Source organism: Rutidosis leptorrhynchoides, chromosome 5 (assembly GCF_046630445.1).
Source record: "Rutidosis leptorrhynchoides isolate AG116_Rl617_1_P2 chromosome 5, CSIRO_AGI_Rlap_v1, whole genome shotgun sequence".
NCBI lineage: Eukaryota > Viridiplantae > Streptophyta > Magnoliopsida > Asterales > Asteraceae > Rutidosis > Rutidosis leptorrhynchoides.
This window is the reverse complement of record NC_092337.1, coordinates 368291078-368310146: the sequence shown is the minus strand read 5'-3', so window position 1 is coordinate 368310146 and position 19069 is coordinate 368291078. Positions and strand designations below refer to the sequence as shown.

The 19069-nt window shown below is 34.5% G+C and overlaps 1 protein-coding gene across 1 annotated transcript; it reads right to left on the bottom strand.

Moving 5' to 3' along the window:
• Nucleotides 1–9649: 9649 nt before the first annotated feature.
• LOC139847407 (large ribosomal subunit protein uL15c) lies at nucleotides 9650–11706 on the bottom strand. Its single transcript, XM_071837078.1, has 3 exons — nucleotides 11279–11706; nucleotides 10914–11065; nucleotides 9650–10028 (listed from the first exon to the last, which is right to left on the bottom strand). Exons 1-3 carry the CDS (start codon nucleotides 11688–11690, stop codon nucleotides 9795–9797), a joined length of 798 nt encoding a protein of 265 aa, XP_071693179.1. The 5' UTR covers nucleotides 11691–11706; the 3' UTR covers nucleotides 9650–9794.
• Nucleotides 11707–19069: the final 7363 nt, after the last annotated feature.

Genomic DNA, 19069 nt, shown 5'->3' with positions numbered 1-19069 from the left:
AGCTTCCGCTGTTGCATACTAAAATAAGGACAAGATTTGGAGTCCATGCTTGTATGATATTATGAAAAAACTCCATTCAAGAAACTTATTTTTGATGTAATATATTCTTATTGTAAACCATTATGTAATGGTCGTGTGTAAACGATATATTTTAGATTATCATTATTTGATAATCTACGTAATGCTTTTTAAACCTTTATCGATAAAATAAAGGTTATGGTTGTTTTAAAAATGAATGCAGTCTTTGAAAAACGTCTCATATAGAGGTCAAAAGCTCGCGACGAAATCAATTAATATGGAACGTTTATAATCAATATGAACGGGACATTTCACCCCGGACCCCATCCCAGAACTCAATCTCTGATTTGCCGAACACTGTAACGCTTTGTGTCCCATAAGTTGATAAATCCTCTATATATATATATATTATCTCTTGGCGCCATTTCAATACTCGAATGATAACTGTTGTTGTAGGAAAATTCTGCTAACGGTAGGTGTCGATCCCAACTATTTCTGACGGATCCACTGATGTGTTATCGTATAAGATTGAGAATCGGTCTGGAAAAAATACTTTGAAAGAGACGGTAAACGGTAAATTGAAAAGGGCGGGACCTCGAGGTTGAGTGATCGGGTTCGTTTTGTTTGTTAGTTTGGTGTGAATTTTATCTTTGATTTTGATTGTTGCCATGATTGTTGGCTAGTTAATTAATATTTGTCTAGACTAATAAACGAATGCAAAATTTTCTAAAACGTATCATATAGAGGTCAAATACCTCGCTATGGGACCAATGAATAACGTACCATGTTTATAGTAATATGGACGAGTCATTTCATCACTAAAATTAAGGGTTGGAGGAGAAGAAATCACATTCAATGTTGACCGCACGTACTTAGTCACCCTACGTAGTGGGTGCACTATTGAGATTGTCGTTGGTTATAGTTACTCATCGTAACTAGGAGGACCGATTAGTGTGTGTACGATGAAGACTTGAATCCTCCTATGTTGGGATATGTTGAGTCAAAATAGGTTCTTAACCCTTAGCGTAAAATTACATTTGGGTTCCCCGCATTTAACGCTTTAAAGAAAACACGGCGTAACTTACGGTCTCCCCAATGTGATATACCCCACCTATCAAAGGAAAGCCTTTTATAAACTAAGGCATTTCTGGAAAGTCTTTCAAATGTTTGACAAGTTAATTTCGCCATAACTAAATGTGCTGATGAATTCTGACCCACGAATTCACTTTAGGCTCTCAGAGCTGACATACACATTCACTTGAAATGTCGTACACGCGACGACATCGCACCTTCATACCACAAATCACAATCAACTTCCTTAAACGTTCGCAAAGCGAACTTCACCAAAGTCCTACATACGCCTCTAAGCCTAGGCATATGCCACTCCGTTTAACTACTCGTGCTTCTGAATCGAGATCACCCGACCTTCAAACTGATCGAGATGATTCTCGATCACAATCCGGTTTTGTCTTCATGTTAAATGGAGGTGCGGTCTCTTGGAAGAGTTCAAAACAGGATGTTACGAAGGCTCGAAAACGAGCTAAGAAGTTTGAAAGCGGTCGGAAATGACCTCAAGGCTTATAATCAACGATTTGCTGAGCTAGCCCTAATGTGTCCGGTGTGATGACCCGGAAATTTTCGAACAAAATTTAAACTTAATCTCTCCCGGACTAAATAGAAAACCTCACCAAAGAAGTCGGAGAGCTAAAGAAACCCCCGCAACATGTGTCTCAAGTGCAATTATGCCAGAATTGTACTGACCCACATCCGGCCAAGGTATACGAGGCTGAATGTGAGGACTCTGTTATCTAGTCTAATAAGATCCTTGCTCATCCGTACAACCAACAAACACCGGCAGCATCACCAGCATCAACAGTACCACCAACAACAACATCCGCAGTACACTCCTCAATATCACCATCTCACCTCGAACATAATCTTCGTTCTACGTATCGTTCTACATCGACTATATTCGTTCTACGTATCGTTCTACATCATTATCTTCGTTCTACATGGCGATTATGTAATCTCTAATGTTTTAGAGATTATTAACTTACAGGAGTTAACTTTAAATTTCTATTACTATCATGGTATAGTAGTAGTACTTCACTTAAAATGAAATGTTTATATAGTTTCTTATGAAAAAACATCAATTATTATAACGACCCAAAACAATATACGAGAAAATACGCCCATTCGGCTGAAGAGACGTAAAGTGGCAGTTGACAGGCGCGTGTCAGCCATGCGCTCATAGTTAACCATGCCCAACTGACATTCACGCGCGTTCATAAAATGACACCCGTTGATTGCGTTACACGTGTACAGCCACGATCACACCATTCCACCCCATGACTTCCAATCTGTACTTTACATTCGTTTAAGTTTTTACCAATTTGACGCATTTCCTTAAAAGCTATTTTACCCAACATGTCTAACCTATTAGAGGTACAAAAGCGTAACTGAATCAGTGGCGGAACCAGAAAAAATTTCGCCGGGGACAATTTTTTTTCCATATCGGAGATCCAACGGGCACTCTTAAGTGGGTCCCGTTCACCATCGAAGGTGGGAGGTTGAGAGTCCTTGAAATTCTTATAGAAGAAGTCCCATCTCCCCACATTATCCTCTTGAAGAACGGCGAGATAGACGTTGTACTAGCAAGTTAATGCGAGATGCTCGCGTAGCAATGACTAGCTACCATTGTTACGGGTGCAAATCGTGTCAAACGATGGAAATTTAAAGGATGAAATACCCAAAGGATCGGAGAAGCATCTTAATATCCGGGAAGACGGAACCCGGTATAGGGCTGAAAGGATTTGGGTACCAAAATTTAGAGATATGAGAGGAACTACTACCTGAACAGTCCCTACGGGTCACTACGTGTGTTCCACTGGTTAATAATGAACGACAGTAAAAAAAAACTTCCTACAAGTCTTGAGATCGGGATCTTTTCTTTGACGGGCCAGTTTCTTCAAGACGTTTCCTCTTGTCCTTATTTCTTAGAGTTGGATAGTATTCAGGAGACCCATGTGAATTTAGAATAGTATTTGGGCTATAATTTGGTGAGGGAGGACCATCAAAGTCATAAGGTGGGATTTGGACTGGTCTTTCAGTGGAAGACCTTTCAGTATCTTTTTCGGTTGGCGCAAAAAGAGTCATTTTGTTCGCTTGATGAAAATTAGACATCCTAACATTAGGAAAGAGATTTCGATCAGTTTTAAGATAAGATTGTAAGCATATGTTTTAAGATATAAGACAATCCTAAGTGCTTTAAAGTCTAAGGCAGGAAAGGTTATAGTTTCTTAGATTGCTAAGGCACCCTAGCTAGCAAGTAAGGCACACATAAAGATGCAATAATGGTTCTCTATAACAGCCTGGTGATGCTCTGATACCACTCTGTGACGTCCTCCAGATAGGGTCTGGAAGAAAACGTCACTAATATCAAATAAACCAACATATTATATTACGAGAACAATACTATATGATAAAAACAAATTTTATTGATAACGCAGCGGAAGAAAATAGAATGTCGTTACAAGAATTTAAATTACAATGATGTAAATGTTTCAAATGCAAGAATAATAAATGCGATAGTTCTTGAGATCCTATGTCCAAGTAGCATCACATAAGTAGTAAGCTTGATCAATCATCACTCGAGACAAACATGCTAAAGTGTCAACCAAAAAGGTTGAGTGAAATCAAAGGTTTAACAAAAGTAGTTATCGTTGTTTTTAGACCACAATATCTTGTTTTCATAAGTAGATCACATAGATGTTTAGTTGTTAAAGAAGATCACAAAGATTTTAAAAGTTGATCTCGCAGGGATCAAAAAGTTATGCCAGTTCGTGATATTTAGACTAAACGTTCAAAGTTTGCCCCAATGACAAGTTGTGTCTGTCCTTGTCGGTTTAATTTCATTATTAAGTAATACAATGACTTGGTCAAATGTATCGGGGACGTTACTCCCGATCGGCCTACCCCCAATATTTAAGAATGCATTTAACGAGCAATTAAAAATATCACTGTAGGGACTTAGTCGGACATAGCCGGGTATAACATAGTTTAACAGTTGGTACTTGTGTCTAAATTGTAAATAGTAAAAGTAGCATGTGTCTCACCCCAAGAAGTTAAATAAGTTGTGCACAATATAAAGTGGGGCTATGAAATTCACCTTAATAGGAGAAGAGTTCGTTATTCCTTGGAAGAAAAAGATAAGTGAGTTGGATGATCGTGAACCGAATGTCAACCTAATGACATTAAGAATAGTTTAGATGTTTTGCCCGAGTTAAAGATAAGTTTAAGTATGTATGTACTTAAGTATAGTTCGTTTTGCTAAGTTTCTATCCATAGTAAGTTTCCATTTTTAGAAAGTTTTCATATTTAGAAAGTTGCCATGTCTAGAAAGTTTTCCACTTTTAGTAAGTTTCCTCTTTTAGTAAGTTTCCATGTTTAGATAGTTTCCACGTTTAGAAAGTTTCCATTTATAGTAAGTAAGTGTTGAACACTAGTGAGTTGTCCTTAATAAGTCTACCACTTATTAAGTGTGAAAGTAACTAAGTGTTTGATTACTATAGTCGGGTTGATATTGTGCACCATACCCAAACATCTATGCCACCGCCGAGTCACCAGAATAACCAATTGTTACCGGTTGGCCCAGGATTTCTCGACCAAAATCTAAGTTTGGCATTCGAAATCCACAAGCATCCCATAGTGGTACTAAGGATCACCCTAGGCCTTAAGCAGCGTCGACGTTCAAGTAATTTCACGCTATCGTGAATGACTATTGTAAATCTTATAATATAAGTAGTATAGTATATGTATTAGTAATAGTATAAGTGTATAAGTGTTAGATAGTAGTATAAGTTGTATTAGGGTTTAAGTAATAAATGTTTAATAGTAGTATTAATGATTAGGGTTATATAAATAAATGTTTAGGGTTTAGTAATGTAAATTAGGGTTTAATAATTAGGGTTAGGTTTAATTAAGTATTTAATATATATATATATATATATATATATATATATATATATATATATATATATATAGTTTTTATTATTATTATTATTATTATTTTTATATATATCTAACCGTATATATATATATATATATATATATATATATATATACTAAAAAAATTTTATTTTATATATATATATATATAGAATCATATATGTATATATATTAGGTATATATTTATTTGTTTCCTTTTTTAACTATTAACAAATCTTCTAACAAATCTTCTAGGGTTTAAAGATCAAACAAAAGTTTCTTTTTTTTTCTTTTTTTTAGTTTTATTTTCGTGTATATATATATATATATATATATATATATATATATATATATATATATATTTACATGAATAATATGAATATGATTATGAATAAGATCAAGAACATGATTATGATTATGAACATAAACATGAATTAACAAGATAGAATTTAAAAGTTTTGGATCTAGGGTTTTTACCTTGATGAATGATGATGAAGATTAACAAGAAAAAGATGAAGATGACTTGAAGATGAAGATCAAAACACTTAAATATTGATGAACACACTTAAAGATCTTGATCAACACGAAGAACGCGATGAAGATCACTTGAAGATTTCTTGAAGATCACTTGAAGATGGTGGTGTGTGGTGGTGGTTACCTTGGCCGAAAATCCAAGAGAGAGGGTGAGATATTTTGTGATTTTTTTTGATAGAGAAGATTGTAAGAATGATTTGGTACAAAATTTGCATTAGCTTAGGTCCCTATTTATAGATTCATATGGAATGATCTAGAATTAGGTTTAGGTTAAGTTTTACTTAGGGAACAAGTTAGGTTAAATGAGGAGGTGGAGGATGCTAAGTGGGCCGATTTTGGGAGGGGTATTTTGGGCATTTCATTTATTTTATTTTTTTAAAATTTCGGCTAGGGTTTAGCAAGTAAGAGTTTGGAGATTTTTCATTTTAGTCCTTGTACTTTAGATTAGCTTAAATGGCTCATTAAAGGTTCTAATTTAATTGTTTAAAGGCAACAAGTTTTAGAGTATTATATTTTGTTCACGAAAGTTTATTAGCTCATTATTTTTATCTTTTATTAACTTGTCGTTTATTACACAAAGTTAATTATTATGTTTTATAATTCTTAACTCTTAACAATTATTCATTAAAGTTTAATCGTTAAGTTTAATTATATTGTTTGGGCATTTAATATTGGAAAAATATAGAATGGAAAAATGAGAGTCGTTATATTGGCTATAGTCCAAGTGTGAACACAGAGGGCAGTTTATCCTTCTTAAGCAAGAAGAACTCTCTGGTCTGGTACTTGCCACGACACAAGTAGGTTTAGATTATACCAACACAATCCACACTCCAGAAATCAAGAGTCACCAACAGAAACCAGCGGAAGCACGAACAAGATCCAACAATCACCAGATCTTAACAAACTGTAGCAAAACCTAACCCTAATTTCCTTGAATCAGAAAACTAGAGTAAAAACACCAGATCTTATTGATCGAAGATCTTAAATCACCCACAGTATTTGTCGAACCCAATAGAACACCAATCAACCAGAAGAACAGCAATCAACCAGAAGATTGAATCGAAACCCTAGAACAATCGAATCATGAAGAACGGCTCAATAAACACCAGATCAGATACACCTACGCTCTGATACCATGTAGAAATTTATGCAAACAACAATCAGATCAAAGTAATTTGATCAATACCAACGAATCATCAAAATACTTCGTTAAAACTGAAAAATAAAAGTGACCGGGCAAAGCCCAAACAATTACAGGAAATAAGAATACTAGCTTCCAATTACACAGAAAATCACTCAATGAATTATCATCAACAGATGATAATCATTCACACACAAAATATGACAAACCCTAGATGAGTCGGGTGCCAGAAAGAAAAGAGAAAAAGAAAAGTTAAAAAACCCTAGATAGCAACAATTACATAATATAAAGAAAAGTTTGGCTTGTTGTCATATTTGGCCCTCACAAAATATAAAATCATACTTCTGCCACTAGACTTCTCATTAATACCAGATGAGTACCTGCAATCACATCACAAACAAAAACAAGCACAAAAATAATATTCCAAGTAAGATTGAAACTTATACTAACTGGAACTTATGGTTATCTACGCCGTTAAAAGAAATGTTAAAAAACCCTAGATAGCAACCATTACATAATATAAAGAAAAGTTTGGCTTGTTGTCATATTTGGCCCTCACAAAGTATAAAATCATACTTCTGCCACTAGACTTCTCATTAATACCAGATGAGTACCTGCAATCACATCACAAACAAAAACAAGCACAAAAATAATATTCCAAGTAAGATTGAAACTTATACTAACTGGAACTTATGGTTATCTACACCGTTATAATATCCTTTAGCGCCTTGCTAATGATCGTTTTTTTATGTTATTCAGTTGGTTGCCGTGAAAAAAATGAATATGAATGTTTATTGAATCGACTATGAATGTCAATTTATAATTACTATAAGTTATATATGATATCATTATGTTTATACATTTTTCATTCACTTTTTATTGCAATAAATTTTTAATATGTCATTTTTTAATTGCGGGATATTTCTCTCTGTATTTAACTAATATTTCGATCCACATACACCTAGAGATGATTATATTCCAATATATATGGTGTTTATTTAGTGTCATCAGATCGTATATTTGTGTGTATATATATAAACAAGTTCCGACAAACTAGTCAGTTAGATGATTTAAAACATTTCAGTTATATACATTACGACTTATTTTTAAGGATTTATATATTTTTACTAGGAGTAACAATAGGGCGGTTTGGGGCAGTTATGTACAAAAACCACCCCCATAACCAATACATTGGTTAATGAAAAAAATTAATTTTTCGGTTCGATTATTAGCGGTTTGGTTAATTTGTTTAAACCGGTTAACCGCTAGATAATAAAAAGTCATTTATTTAGGTTAATCATTTACGGGTAGAAAAGAATCATGGGTTTGTAGATAATTATATAAAAACATATAAAGTATTTAAATCAAATTTATATCGATGGTGATAATGGTGGGACGACTCTCTCTGTAATTCTTTTTTCATAGATCGAATTTTTATTCAAGTAAGAATCAATAAATACATGATACACATTATATAATGTTCAATGAACATTGAAGGTTAAAAGCATGCCTACATTATAAACATACATTTCAAATGCAAAATGAGATGAACACTAATTTATGAAAAACAACCGAAAACAAATCGACCTAGTTCATATCTTTTTCTGTTAAAAGATAGGACGTATTTACAAATTATATAATAGGTTGTCTTGAATATAATTAAACAAGTTACAATTGAAACGTAACTTTATAAGTATAATATATAATGAATTTTTATTTCATTATTTTTTAGATGATTAAAATGGGACGTGTATCACTTAGTTTCACAACCGACTCACAGATTTTGGTTAATTCACCGTTAACCAAAAGCTGGATATGGGTTTGGTTTGGTTAATTCAGTTCGATGTTAATACAGTTAAGGTTCAGTTAATTAGTTTTTTGCTCACTCCTAAATCTTATAACAAGCTATGGCATTTAATAGTACTAAGCTGAAAAGTATCTAACGATCAAGTATCCAATGAATATTCATTAAACCCAATTAATTAATTGAATATGAATATGGATAGATGAATTAAAATTTAATGAATATGGATATAGACAATTCATAAAATACTGTGAAAAGATAAAAATAAAACTGTCATTTTTCTCATACCCTAATACGGAGTAGTTGTAATCACAACTTTTTTTTTTCGACGAAAAAATAATTATATATTAAATAAGGATAATTCATCATAAAGATGAGAAATCTCAAGAATTACAAGTGCTTGAGCATTCCAAAAGACACATAACGCCTATTGAACAATCAAGGCTAGCAAAAGAAATTTTTTGAAACAATTGAAAAGCTAAACTAAACCCACATCCTAAACTGAAAACACCCATGGACCGTTGACCATTCTTCGAAATGAAGCTATGAACCGGGGCCTTTATAAAGTCTCCACAATGAAAAAACCAACCAGATCGGCTTGAAATATAGAAACTTTGGAGACCATAATGAAGATGCTAAATACGACTAAACTTGAGCTTTTGAGCATGGTTACCAAACTTGAAACATTAATTGCCCACCGATGCTCGTGGAAAAATTTTAATAATATTGCAATCCAAAATCAATTGCATATAAAAGGAATCATCCCGCCATATAAAAAGAAGCCCAACGGATCGCCGATTGAAAAAACTTGAACTTGAAAACTTGAAATTAACAAATGAATTAAAAATGGATTGTGTAACAATTTTAACCGTATCTTCTTGTCTTGCAAAAAATTGAAGATGGAAGTGCTTGACCATTGAACCCGCCATACAACCATTATTAATGTTCCCGGGACCTTGGGTGTTCCACGAGGCTATCCTCTTTCTTCTGATATTTTTTTTTTTATTTTTTTTTTTATTTTTTTTTTTTTGGCGACTCCTCCGCCACCAAATTTTAAATCAGTTGTAAACACAATTGACTAACAAAAGGTACACATTTTAAATCCACAAGTTACAGAATTCCAGATGTACACAACTCTACATGATCATGAAATGGGCCAACACAAATCAATCACAAAAATGAGATCTTTTAGATTCTTGATAATAGAACAATGAAAATATTCCAAAGAAAACAGAATATGGCATAGTGCAATTTACATCTACTTTCAATCTTACAACAACTACACATAATAGATTCAGTTGTGTGGTGGTTCTAAGCAGTGGGAGTTTCAGACTCACCAGCAGCTGCAGCTGCAGCCGCTCGTTTTTTGGCAAAGTATTCATCGGCACGAGCAAGGTTCTTAGCAACCGCTGGTTTGACCCATTTCTTTCGGCCTGGTAACACGGTCAATGAACAACCTGCAGCCTCAAGCTTCTCTTTTGCTTGTGCAGAAAATGCACGAGCCTTGAAATTCAACTTTAAACTCACTTCACCATCACCAAGAATCTGAAAAGAAACAAATTGTGATTAGTTTGGTTGCTTTTGGAAGATTCAAAAAATGGATAAGCCCAAGAACAATAATAATTCGCCCGAGTCAGCCAAATCTATGGTAACCCGAGCTCTTATTAGACTCGAAAGTAATCTCTTATAAACGTCAACATTTCACATTTCGCAAGAGATGATGGTTATAATGAGACAAATGGAGTATTCAAACAAAACAATGGACTTACTAGTTACAAATACGTGATGGGTATGTTTAATAAAACTATCTGGTAGGTTAAAAAAAGTAAATTGACAATCAAAAGCTAATTCAAGTAGCTTTTAACTTCTAGCTTTTTCCTCCGTCTAAAAGTTTTAAGTTCTTTTAACCAAACGAAACTTTTTATTAGATAAGAGTATTTTCATATAAGTTACAAGCTAGAAGCTCCTCAAAGCTCCTTACAAAACATACCCGATTACTTGAAACGTAACATATGCTAATTTGCAAACATCAAGTGAATGTATACACTCACGCAAAAACATTATATGGTTTGCTTATTCGAAAGATATTTATTACCTACTAAAAACTACATTTAGCAAGTTTTAAGCGTGTTACATACGATCAATGATTAATGGCTAAGCTATTATGGGTGCAAACTAGATATTTGCAGTTATTGTTGTCTAGTCACAAACTCATAATACTATAATCATGAATATATTTCTAATCAATTATTAGTGTAAAAACCTACTCGAATTACCTTTCTTGTATTTGTAATAGTGTTAGTGTTTAGTTGCTCACTGTTCCTATCAACAGTTTCAGTTATCCATTAGCAACTTAACAAGCTTGAAAGTGATTAAATTTGAAATATAAGCAAACATATAAATATAAATGCCATTTATATAATATTGTACCTTCAAAGGAAGTCTCCTTTCTCTTCCTGATGGATTAATCAACCCCTTTTCTTTCAACGACTCAAGTGAAACCTCTTCCCCCTCTTCAAACCCTGCAGTTTCTATGTCTTTCAAGTTCACCGGTACGTACTTCGATAGTCCAGCAGACATACCTTAATTCAACCAACAAACAACCAACATCAGAAACCTACTAATCCACATATAATCACAATACTAATAACTTATCACAAATTCACAATGTCTGTCAAGGTTGAAAAAAAACACATTCATCCCAAAATCCCAATTTCTCACACTGAGACATTTCATCGAACAGTTGGTGTGCATACAAATTAACAGTTTAAAATACAGTTCGAAAATTTGATTACCTCCAGCAATACCCCTTAACTTAGGAAGCCTTCGATAAAGGGGCATTTGACCACCTTCAAATCCTCTACGAACACCAGGACCAGACCTTGATTTCTGACCTCTCATTCCAAACCCACAACTTCCACCTTGACCAGCAGCATGTCCTCTTCCTTTTCTTTTTTGTTTCTTTCTTGAACCCGGTTGAGGTCCCAAATTATCAAGCCTGAACCGGACATTTGAGCTCACAACCGCTGATGGAATTGGGGATGCTAAAGCCACAATTAAAGATTTCTTCTTATGTTGTTGTTGTTGAAGTTTGTTGTTGTTATTTAAAGGAAACTGACAAATGCTTGATTTTAGGTTTCTTGCATTGCCTTTGAAATTAGAAGATAGTAATGAAGAGGGTGAGGTGAAGGAGAAGATAGAAGCCATTTTTGGATAATGATAGAATGGGTTTCGGATTACATAACTTTATGTGAATGGATATGATGACGTCATATGGTTTAACGGGCTGATTTAAGATTGTTGGACCAAACATTTGGGCTAAAAGTGATTGTGGGCTGAAACGTGTTTTATTCGTAGCTTTTTTTGCTTCTTTCACAAAATAAGCTCATATTTAGTGTTTAGGTGGACTCATTTTCTTAGTAATTTTCTTCTTTCCCCAAATAAGCTCACAACATATAGTTTGGCTTATTTGGTTACAAGGATGGAGTTAGAAATTTTAGTTAGTAGACAGGAGTTCGAGTCTATCATTCCGAATTAGTAGATGTCTGTGGCTGATCGAAATTGTTAGGAACAAAGAAGTTAAAGAAGAGGAGATATAGGGTGGTTTGAGAATGTGGTAATGATAAATCCATTGGACCTGATGTTTTAACATTTGGATCTCTTAAAAGACGATGATACTGGACTAAGATGTGGTAAAAATTGTTAGGTTATTATTCAAGAAGGGAGAGATGCCATGGCGAACTAATTCTTACTTTATCACGCTAATATTGTAGGTAAAAAGTCCCATGTTAATCATTTTTTTCGTCCTAATTCGCTTATTGGCTTAAAATACAAGATAATAGCAAAAAATTTAGCGAACATAATAGCTAAAGTTATTGATACGGAAGAGTCAGCTATAAGGCATTTATAGTTGGTTGTTATATATTGAATGGTTCACTTGTATTAAGTGAGTTGATTGCTTGGTATAAAAGGAAGAATCGGAAAAACAGAACCCATTGATTTTTAAGGTGGATTTTGAAAACATACGATTCAGTAAAATGAGGCTATATGGATCATTTGATGAAAGTCCTAGGATTTCGAGATAAATGGAGATATTTAATTCGGGTTTGTTTGCAATCCAGGTAGGTGTTCTGTTCTTGTAAAGGGAAGCACTGCATTAGAATTCTCTATTACAGAGGGTCTAAGATAAGGTGACCCTTTAAGGCTGTTTCATTTTATAAAGGTGGGGCTTCATCTTGCGTTAAATAAATCGGTTCATACGGGGTTTATTAAGGGCGCGTCTGTGGGCGCATCGACATTTAAGTATCAAACCATTTCTATGTCGATGATGTCTATGTGAGGGAGATAGATAATATTGTCCAGGTGTTCCAAGTGTTCCACCTTATAGCAGGTTTAAATATCAAAATTTGAAAATCTAATGTATATTGTATTGAGGTGGAGGATGTTGAGATTGTGGATACTCTTGGGTGTGTGGAAGCCGATGCCTTTTCAATACCTTGGTTTGTCAATATGGATAAATATGAACAAACTTGCACATTGGTCTCAGTTGGTTGATCGGTTCAGAAATAAGCTTGTAAGAACTAGAAGGGAGGGAGGGGGGTTGAATAGTTATTAATTTAGTTAAAACTTTTTTTTATCTTCTTAAGACTTAACAATCTTATATGTAAGTTTTAACGTGCGGATGCGATTGTGTTTGTTTGTTAATATAAAGCAAATGTAAACAACACAATCACAATGATTTATAGTAGTTGCGGAGGATGTTAATTAATCCTTCTTAATCTACTCCTCGACATATTATATTTTAAAATTACAAACTGAATGGTCTAGTAACAAATTAGCTCCACTAAGCTCTTCTCCAAACTACGGTGGAGGTCCGTTTACAACAAGTCCCTCATTAAGCCACACAACCATCATCTTTGATCACTATAAAGATTACTTAGATAACACTTGTCTTCACATTTGACAAACATCAATTTCCCACTGGAAATTTGATCAATCTCCTAGGTCATTTTAAGGAGTGTTGGATCCCTAAGTACGATGATGTTCTTATCACGAGATTACTGTAACAACCCTGCTGTTTCCGTCACTTCTATTAACTGTCCGTTAGTTGATTTAACGGTGATTAATTGACTTTTTATGTGTTTGAGTGTATTAAATGCATACGTGATCCTTGGAGGGCTATTTGAATTAATATGGATTAATATTAATCGATAAAATATTTTAGATAAAAGAAATACGATAAAAACGTTACGGTTTGAATAACGGTAAAAACTGCTTTTCGAGCAACGAAACGCTCGGATTTGTTTTAATAATTATTTTAATAATTATTAACTTTTTAGAAATATTTAATTTATTTGGTTTTTAATAAATTAAACGTTTGGTTGCGTTTTAACGATCGGTTTAGCGTTCCGAGCCTTCGGTACGTTCAAACCGCACTTGAAACGGACCAAGAGCACACGCTTTTGCAAAACACGAGCCCGGGAGTCACCCATTTGGGCCATTCGGCCGACCCACTCCCCTCCCCCCTTTAAATTTTGATTTTTAGTTAGTTGAGGGACTTGTTTGCAATTTATGATAATTAAACCCTAATATATAATACTTGCTAACCTAAACACTCTCATAACCCTCACAAAAATTGTTGCAGTCGATCCCCTCTCCCCCTCCCATACCGTCGCCCCACACCACCATCACATCACCTTCAATTTTGATTTTTAGAACAAACCTCGAACACGAATCTTGTAATTCTCTTAGTTATCTACGCATAGGTGTCATTTATTTGGCGATCTAAGGTATAATTTTACAAACCCTAGATCTAAAAATTTTGATTTGATAAAGTTTTATAGATTATGTTGGTCAATTGCCCGATTCGTCGCGTTTGTATGTGTTAGTAATCGTTAATTTGATCGTATTGATTGTTTGATGTGAAAACCGAATTGTTTATTCATGATACTAAGATGATGGACATGTTTTCTGTAAATTATTATTATCTAGATGGAAAGAAGTCAAAAAATTAATAACGTTAGGCTCAAGAATCAATTGATTTCGTTATCGTATGCTCTAGATATGTTAAATTGAAGTTTTGTCGTGATGTTGCCATGAATCCGAATTTTTTTAGTTGTTTGCTTTGTGAATTATGTTATAACATGTTAACCATTGTATAGGTGACTTAAAAACACTCAAGTTAGACTAGGATTTCATGCAATTTAGATTTGTATAGCTTCCGTTATGCTTAATTGAATGAACATGAAAAACTGATTTGATCATTATCTTGAAATTGACTTTTTAATTCACTTGCCATGAGATGATGATTTAGGTCTTTACGTTTATGAGAAATTCACATGTTATAGTTAACCTTTCACCTAGGCCTTGCATCATTTGGATTTGTGAAACTTGAGTAATATGCGAATCAAAATGGTAACCTGAATTCATGTAACAACCCAACCCGTTATACAATCGAACACGCGAATTTTTTTTTTTTTTTTTTATACACAGCAAGGTGCGCGGCGCGCAGCCCCTTGTGTACGCGGCGCGCACAAGGCTTGGCAGCCTGCTGTCCAAAATTTCCATTTTTCGTTTAATGATCTCCCACTTCCCGACACTTTTAGACGAAACGCTTTTCACAACTCATTATAATATGTAAAACTCACACGATTCAATAATAAAATAAGTTTTACGACACAGGGCCCACTTATGCCCGAATTACGAGTTTCGTACAAAATATAAGTTTTGACCAAATTAGTTTAAATTCCAAACGACACTAGAGCATGATGTTTGGGGGTTATACTACCCAAATCTCGGTCAAACTTCAAAAAGCTATACTCCAAAAAGCTTCTCCTAGCATAACAAAAGCGGGATCACTAATCCAAACGAATACCCTTTCCCTTGTCCATGCATGAGCCTATAAAAAAAGGTAAACAACGAGAGGGTAAGCAAAACGCTTAGTGAATGCAATAATTACACACACACACACACACATATATATATATATATATATATATATATATATATATATATATATATATATATATAATATATATATATATATATAATATACCTATTTGCAAACACTTACACACATACCGCATACATGCTAGAAAGATATTTAGCATACCATCTCAAGTACGAAGCTAAAAATCTCCAATACCGCAACTAGCATAAACAATAGCATATAATCGACATAATACAATATGCTACAACACAACACACAACCATGGTTAACCATACTCGTGTCATGGTACTACCAGCTCTTTGGTTCACATCATACGCATCGGTTATGACACTACCGGCTCTTTGGTTCACATCACAACCCGAGTCATACTCGCGCTAAGTGCTACCGGCTCTTTGGTTCACACTAAAACATACGTACTACGATACTATCGGCTCTTTGGTTCACATCATAGCACAATCGCACATACTATGGCACTACTGGCTCTTTGGTTCATACCATAGCATACAAATAAATACATTATATACATATGCATATAATTATTCCACTCACCTTGTATCCAAAACGAAGGTAAGCCCACAAGCTCTTCAACCATTAACGAAATCACCTATGATATTAACATAAAATCAACACTTATCTAAATGGGACCCTTAACCCGCCCAAATAGACCACTTAGTGTTAGTGTTCACCCTTTGTTCTCATAATACCAATCATAGGCCCAAACTTACCAAAAATCACTAAAACTAGTGACCATGGCATTAAATAACCCAACTATACACCATTAGGTCATTCAAAACTCTTTTGACCCATTTCGAGGTCAATACACCCACTTGGGTCATTCACAACCCAAATACACTCATTTACAAAAACAACAAAGTGTGCTAGTGATTAACTATCCATTTATGTAACACCCCAAATATTTAAGGTATTATTTTATGTAAAATTTTATTGCTAAGAAATTAATGGTAAAGGATATTTTATGTTAAATGGACGAAAGTTAATGTTGTTAGTTAAGTTTCAAGGGACTAAAGATGCAAGGTTATGATTTAGGACCTCCTTAACTATAGTTTACATGGGGAGGGTAGAAATTGCAATTATGCCATAGTTGTTTTAATAAAAGAAATTAGAAATGCTGGAAATTGATTATTATTCACAAAAAAATAATATACAGAGAGTGCTCCTGGGTTGTGTATGTCGACATTTGCAAGGGAAGAAGGAGGATCCATCATTTGTTGAAATTTAACTCATGCAAGCTTGAATTTGTGAAATCTAACACACCCTAATCACTTTAGCAAGCTCTAATCTTCCAATTTCATCTTCATTGTGCACAATTAGGGTTCTTAAAACTCTAAAAGACAAGGTATGGATTTTGTGTCTAATTATTGCTTGCATTGTATGCTAATGATGAGATTATGCTTAAGAAAGTTGCTATTTGTTAAATTGTGCACATTTGGATGAGTTAGTATGGATTTGTTGTTGATTTTGGAAGTAATTACATGTATGAACTTGCATTATAGATTTATGGCATGATTATGGTGAGAATGATGATGTTCTAGTTAGATTTCTAGTCATGCACACCAAGTGTTTGTTAAAATGCCTCAATGAGATGATTTTGTGTTCTAGCTAGAAATTTTGATGAAGGATGCTCATGTATGAACTTTTGTTATAGTCATAAGTTATAGAAATTGATAATTTGATAAGTTAATGGTGTTAGTAATGAAATTGAATTATTATGCACATTTGATGTTTAATGAAAGGATTAAAGGAAAAGTTGCATGATAAAGCTAAAAGTGATGAGTTAGTAATATACATGATTAAAATGTGATGTTTGATTGGTAACATGCTTGTTTTAGAAAAGATGAGTTCAAAGTTAGAAAGTATGAATGAATGTATGTTGTGATTAGGGGGTAAAGTGTAAGTGTAAGTATGAATGACGTAATGATTCAAGAAAGTTGTGATTTTGATTTAGTTATGTGATTAATGAGATTAGCTCATGTATAGGTGCTAATCAAGGAAAAGAAGTTACAAGTGACCAAGGAAATTCAATTAAGCAAGGTGAGTTTATAGGGGGTAATATGGGCGGGTCAAGAGTGGCTTAGTGTTCTCGGATTGCATCCGTGCAAGAGAGTAACGACTAAGTGCACTAGTTACGTAGCTTAGATAGAACTATTGGGTTAGCTCAATAGTTGTGTCTATGGATGATGCTTAGCTTAGGCAAGGTTATTACATTGCTAGTAATCTTGCCTATGGTTCATGTTAGCTTAGACACTTCGGGTGTCTATGTATGAGATGATGATAGCTTAGGCATATTTAGTATGTCTATGTTTAGCTTAGACATGATTACTAGGTTCGGCCTAGTAAGTCATGCCTATGGTATGAATGATCGGATCCGAAAGTATGCAAGCAATCTAAGGGTTGAAGGATAAGTGTTTTGATTATGCCCAAATGATTTATGTTTTGTGTTTTGTTACTTTCCTATAACTCACTAAGTGTAAAAGCTTACCCCCATGATGTTTTATGTTTTAGGTGCTAAGGTTCATCGAGAAGGTAAGGAACCCGTGTGAAGAGCTGGAGGAGCATTGGCATTAGCGTAAGTGGTATTGCAAGTCCCTTTTGTAATCACGCTCTATGGTTACCGCTTATCAAACGCCATGTATTTGAAGTGTCATGTTTGTCATTATTGAATTTGGGACCAAATGATGGTTTTGTTTCATGAAAACACGTTTGATGTCTAAATGTTGTTATTAGATGGTATACGATGTTAGAAACTGAATCTTAAGTTTGTGTATGAATTTGGTTGTTTTAAATGTGTTTGAGAATGATGGAACGTGCAAAAGTTGGTTTAAATACAATGTTGCAGGTCAGGCACCCGGATTAGGGTTATGTCGCGCCGCGGCAAAGGGGTCCGCGCCGCGGCATATAACTGAAGTTGGGAACAGAAGCAAGGTTAAGGAGTCTAAAATTTCCTGTGTTGTGTCGCGCCGCGACAAGGCTTGCCGCGCCGCGGCATAAGCCTTGTCCGGCCAGTGACTTAACTTTTCAAAAAAAAAAAAAAAAAAAAAAAAAAATTTTACTCGAATCAAGGCGTTAAAAGTTGGTATCAGAGCTGTGGTTTAAGGGACTTGGGTAATCCACGATAGGGATTATCTAGGCTTAAACCATTGTTGTGAAAGGATAAGCGGTTTAGGACTTGCATAAGTGTTATAGTCGTATAGTTGTGCCATGCTCCATAGGGTAGAGTCATCGACTAGACCCGTAGTATAATGATTGATCTATGAAAGGAGTTTGATACCCGTTAGCCATGATGTCATAGTGGACTTAATGTGTAATGAAATGGTGTAATAACAACAGGCCATTGTTATTACTTCATTTTAGTACACATGAACGTCTACTATAGTCATGGTGAATCGAGTTAGGAATTCTTTCGAATGGTTTGGTTTTGTTGAATAATGGTGTTATCGGTATTTGAACTAATGGGTTGAATGTAATTTTTTTTAGAAATGGCTATTGTATCACCAAACCGAGGTCAAGATGAGGATGATGAGTACGTCCGCACCCCATCCGCGGAGTCTATAGAAGACTCTCAAAACGAATCGGGAGAAGTTAACATGCCAAATGACATTTCGGGGCAAATAGGGCA

Excerpts from the sequence above, each read along its gene's own strand:
- LOC139847407 (XM_071837078.1), bottom strand. The coding sequence starts at position 11,690 with ATGGCTTCTATCTTCTCCTTCACCTCACCCTCTTCATTACTATCTTCT. Across the intron at positions 11,066-11,278 it reads GTTAAGGGGTATTGCTGGAG|GTATGTCTGCTGGACTATCG; the intron begins GTAATCAAATTT and ends GGTTGAATTAAG. Across the intron at positions 10,029-10,913 it reads AAAGGAGACTTCCTTTGAAG|ATTCTTGGTGATGGTGAAGT; the intron begins GTACAATATTAT and ends GTTTCTTTTCAG.